Genomic DNA, 4,292 nt, shown 5'->3' with positions numbered 1-4,292 from the left:
AGCCGGCGGGGACAAGTGCCCCGCTGCCCACGCCGGTCAGAGGTGCTGGCATGTTATCCCCCGCACAGCCTCGCCTGGAGGTCCAGCCCTGGCCAAGATCCCGGCTGCAGCGAGAGAGGACGTAGAGGGACCGATACACCAGCAAACAGACTGAGGGAGGCCCGGTGTGGGCAGAACGGTGTCCCACAAAAAGACGTGCTGAAGTCCTAGCCCCCAGGACCGCGGAATGTGACCTTCCTTGGAAATAGGGTGATGCAGACGTAATTACTTAAGATGAGGTTGGGGGAGCAGGACTGACGTCCTTACAAGGAAAGGAGAAGACACACGGGGAGAACGTAGCCCGTGACAACGGGCGACGCATCAAGAAGCCTCACGTCACGCTGGAAAACTCCCGAAGCTAGAAGACACGGGGAAAGGTCCTCCTGTGGGTTCCAGAGGGTGCAATGCCCTGGCCACGCACCTTGATTTTGGACTTCGGCTGCGAGAACCAACCTGTGCTCCAGAACTGTCGGACGATCAGTTTCTGTTGTTTTAAGCCACCCAGTTTGTGGTGCTTTTTGGCACTTGCCCTAGGAAGCTAATAGGAGGCCCATAACTTTAGGTTCCTTGTCCCTGGGGAAGACCCCTCCCCCGCCCCGACATACACACAGGCGGAGGACAGCGTCCGCCACTCTGACCCACGACCACGTGAGAAGTCCCTTTCAAAGCGCCCTCCCCAGAACATGGTACCAGCTGGCTCTGGGTGTGGATTCCATGGCCGTGTGCGACGGCAGCGAAGCTGTACTTCGCCCCAAGCCCTCCGTGGGGGGCACTGAACTTGACGCCCGAGGTACCTGGCACACATTGTAGTGCTCGAAGAGGGACAAGAAGCCGACGTCGCTGCGGGCGGCGATGCCTTTGAGGAGCGTGACGTCCCCGTTCCCGGAGTCCAGCTCCACCACGTCGTTGAAGGTGTTGGACGAGGCTTTCCCCGTCAGGAGCAGATTGACGAGTTCCTATTGATGAGAGAAAGGGGAGGGGGCTGTGTCGGGGTGGGGGAGACCAGGGGCCGAAGAGAAGGGCGGAGCAGGCAGGAAAGCACGGTGGGGGAGAGCCTGAAATCGCGGGGCCTGTGACTTCAGTGTTCCCACGAGCGCTGGGGAAAGCTGCCAGCTCTTCTCATCAAAGTGACTCTAGGCGCGCAGAGTCTTTATTCCGAGAGCATTCATCAAGCACCAGTGTGCACGGGACCCTGTCCTGAGGCCTTGGTGGCGGGGCGCAGCAGGCGGGGGGTCCTGCAGGCTGGGAAGAGTGGCTCCTGAGCCGGGTCATTGGGGTCTGCCGCGGGGGATCAGGTGTGTGCCTGTGCAATACCGGACGTGACTGGGGCTAGGAAACTGTGTGCACAGGGCACTCCATGGCCCAGGCAGGCGTGGGACCTCGTGACTGGTCAGAGCCGCTTGGTGGAGAAGCGGCATTTGGGTGGGTCTTAAAGGAGGGTAATTTTTTTAATAACCTTTTTTATTTTGAAATAATTTCAGACTCAAAAGAAGTTGTAAAAATAGTCCAGAGAGTTCCTGTGTACCCTTCACCCAGCTTCCCTCACGATAACATCTTTACGTAACCAGAGCACATTAGCAACACCAGGAAACTGACGGGGCACCATACCAATAACTCGACCCCGGCCTTCCTCCCATCTCGCCCGCGATGGCGGGGGTCTTCGGGGTGGCGGGGAGGTGAGCAGAGGACAGCACCAGCAGGCAGGTGGAGGCAGAGAAGCCCCGGGCTGGGTTCCAGCTCTGTCTCTGCTCTCGCCAGCTGCGTGGCATCAGGCATTCAGTGGCCACGTGACTTATGCCCCACACCTGACAGGCCAACAAGCCTGCCGACCCCAGAACCAGCACACGGTGCACTGGGGTGACCAGAAGGGCCCTTCTTATGCAGAGCATCTAGGGGGTCCAACTTCCTGTTAGAAATGGGAAAACTGAGGCTTACAGCTGGAAAAGGATTTGCCCAAGCCACACGACTGGTTAGCGACAGAGCTGGACTTCTACGCACATGTTCTGGCTCCCTGTCCAGTGTCCCTTCCCTCTCCGCTCACTTGTTACCCTCAAGGTACCACCGGCTGGCCAAAGATTTGAGATGAAGGGCGGCTGCTAAGTGCCTGCTGACCGCTGACAAAGGATCCGAGTGAGCCCAGCCTTAGCGCTAGGGTGGGCAGGACCCTCCGTTTCACCCACCTCCTGCCAGGGCTGGTGGACACGTGAGGTCAGCAGGCAGGGTTCTTCCCCACGGGACGTGGGAACGGCCATCACAGCCCTTTCTCTGGAGGGCAGAGGTCACAGAAGTGTTTTCTCCAGAACCGTGAGAGCAACGCCAGCTTAATAAATCTCTCTGTCAGCACCAAGGCCCCTGCCCCAGTGACAGTAAAAGAGGCCTCCTCTGATGGCCGCAGAAGGACCCCGATTGGCAGGAGATATCGGGGGCGGGGGGCCTCATTGTGTCCTTGCAGAGGAAACGAGAAAGAATTCGGAGGAAATGGCTGCTCTGAGATCCTGCACCTCAGGGGCAATGGCCTTTTTCGGACAGTTTCAAGGTTTTCCATGTGGTTTTCAAGGGGGGAAAAAAAAGGCTCTTGCTCCCCACCTGGTGTGTGTCTCAGCCCTTCCTCAGAATGGGGGAGAAGGGGCTCCCTGCCCCAGACTCAAAGTCGCACAGTAGCAAAGCGTAATGGCCATCTAGCCCCTTGCTACTCAAACTGTGGTCCGTGGACCGGCGACATCACCTTCCCTGGGGAGCCTGTCAGAAATTCCGAATCTCAGGCCCCAGTCGCCTGCTTGTCAACAAGATCCTGGGGGATTCATGTGCACATCAAAGTTTAAGAAGCACTGGTCCAGTCCAAATGCCCTATTTTACAAATGAGGAAATTGAGTCTCAGGGTGAAGAAGAAAACCACCCCAGCTCATTCTGCAAGTGGTCTGGCACCCACTGTGCCCTGCTTAACTGCCCACCCCTGGGCAGTACTGCTCTCTGTCTGCTGACGGGAGAGCCCACAGGGAAGACAGGCACCCAGAGAGGGAGCTGGACCACCCAGGAAGGTGGGCGGCAGCCACCGCACAGTCTTTCAGCTGCCCTGGACAAACGGTGGGCCCCCAGCTGGCTGCTGCATCATGCCCACGTATGTTTTCAGTGCTGGCGCAGTGAGCCAGGACCCCCATGACAACTGGGAACTCAGCTGGGCTCAGCAGACAGAGCAGCTCTGCCCAACCTGTCTGCGCTACACCTGTTGGTCTGTGTGCACTGAGGGTCAGCTGTGACTGGCCAGGCGGCCGCTCTGGGAGGCCTCGCCATGCAGAGGTTCAGACAGAAGCCAGGTGTAGCATCTGGCTCCTAGTCCTGACGCGCGCTGATGGAATCTTGAACAGATCCTTTCCTTGGTGTCACCAGGTCACTGGGAGGATCTATGACAAACAGTCATGCTAAGGGTCCCTCCCCCCCCCCCCAACTCCCCATGACCTTTTGTGAAGACGCAGAGGGAAGAGTCGTAAAGACACTGCCCTTTGCAAACGTTAAGGGAGCCCGGGCTGCCGTCTGTCCCCAGCCGGCCCCAGGTCCCCCTGCCTGGGTCTGCCGTCAGCCTCTTTTGCACCCTCTGCAAGCAGATTGGATACAACCAGTTTTCCAGAAACGGAAGCTACCCTGAGCTCCCTTTCCAGGTCTCCGTGACAGTGAGGCCGGCAGAGGCTGTCACATGAAAGCTACTTGTAGAGGACCAGCAGGGCAAAAGAAGAAAGGAAGAGGAAGAGAAAGGAATGCGGGGCTGCCCCGACGCCCCACTGCACCCCCTGACCTGTGTGCAGTAGCCGTGGGCTCCAATCAGGTGGCTGGTGGGGACGTCGAAGTCCTGCCGGACGCTGGAAAACATGGAGAAAGCGGTGTGAGCGCGTCTCCGCCTGACTCAGGCCGCTGGGCAAACCTCAGTGGGTGGCCAGGGGCTCCCTCGGGCTCCAGGCTGAGGCCCAGAATTCCGGCTGAGTGCTCTGTGCTCTGTGCCCTCCCTTGGGGCCAGAACCTGGGGCTCTTCTACCGTCCTCACCCTCCCTAAGCAACGGCCTCCACTCGGCCTCACCGGGCCCTCTGCCGACACAGCAGAAAGGCCCCTGGGTTTGGAATCCAACGTCCTGCATTTGCATCCCAACCGTCACTCACGGTGGGGACTGGGACATCCTCTGCCGTCTCCAGACCTCGGTCTGTGAGTCTGCTGAGTGGGAGGAAAGGTCTAAAGTAATACCTGCCACCTCCTGGGCAGACAG

General features: G+C 58.9%; 1 protein-coding gene across 9 annotated transcripts in view; it reads right to left on the bottom strand.

Moving 5' to 3' along the window:
- The window catches only part of MINDY4 (MINDY lysine 48 deubiquitinase 4), a 102,458-nt gene that overhangs the window by 14,468 nt on the left and 83,698 nt on the right, over positions 1-4,292 (bottom strand). For 6 of the 9 annotated variants that reach the window (XM_015589497.2, XM_025046845.1, XM_015589496.2 and 3 more), the window contains 3 exons: positions 3,830-3,893; positions 834-995; positions 461-577 (listed from right to left, as the gene is read on the bottom strand). In XM_015589497.2, coding sequence (XP_015444983.1) covers positions 461-577; positions 834-995; positions 3,830-3,893 — 343 coding nt within the window. The remainder of the gene's footprint in view (positions 1-460; positions 578-833; positions 996-3,829; positions 3,894-4,292) is intronic. The other 3 variants (XM_025046847.1, XM_015589500.2, XM_015589501.2) reach the window with 1 other exon arrangement.

The sequence above is a fragment of the Pteropus alecto genome, unplaced genomic scaffold (genome assembly GCF_000325575.1).
Source record: "Pteropus alecto unplaced genomic scaffold, ASM32557v1 scaffold21, whole genome shotgun sequence".
Taxonomy (NCBI): Eukaryota; Metazoa; Chordata; class Mammalia; order Chiroptera; family Pteropodidae; genus Pteropus; species Pteropus alecto.
This window is presented reverse-complemented; position numbering and strand designations above follow the sequence as displayed.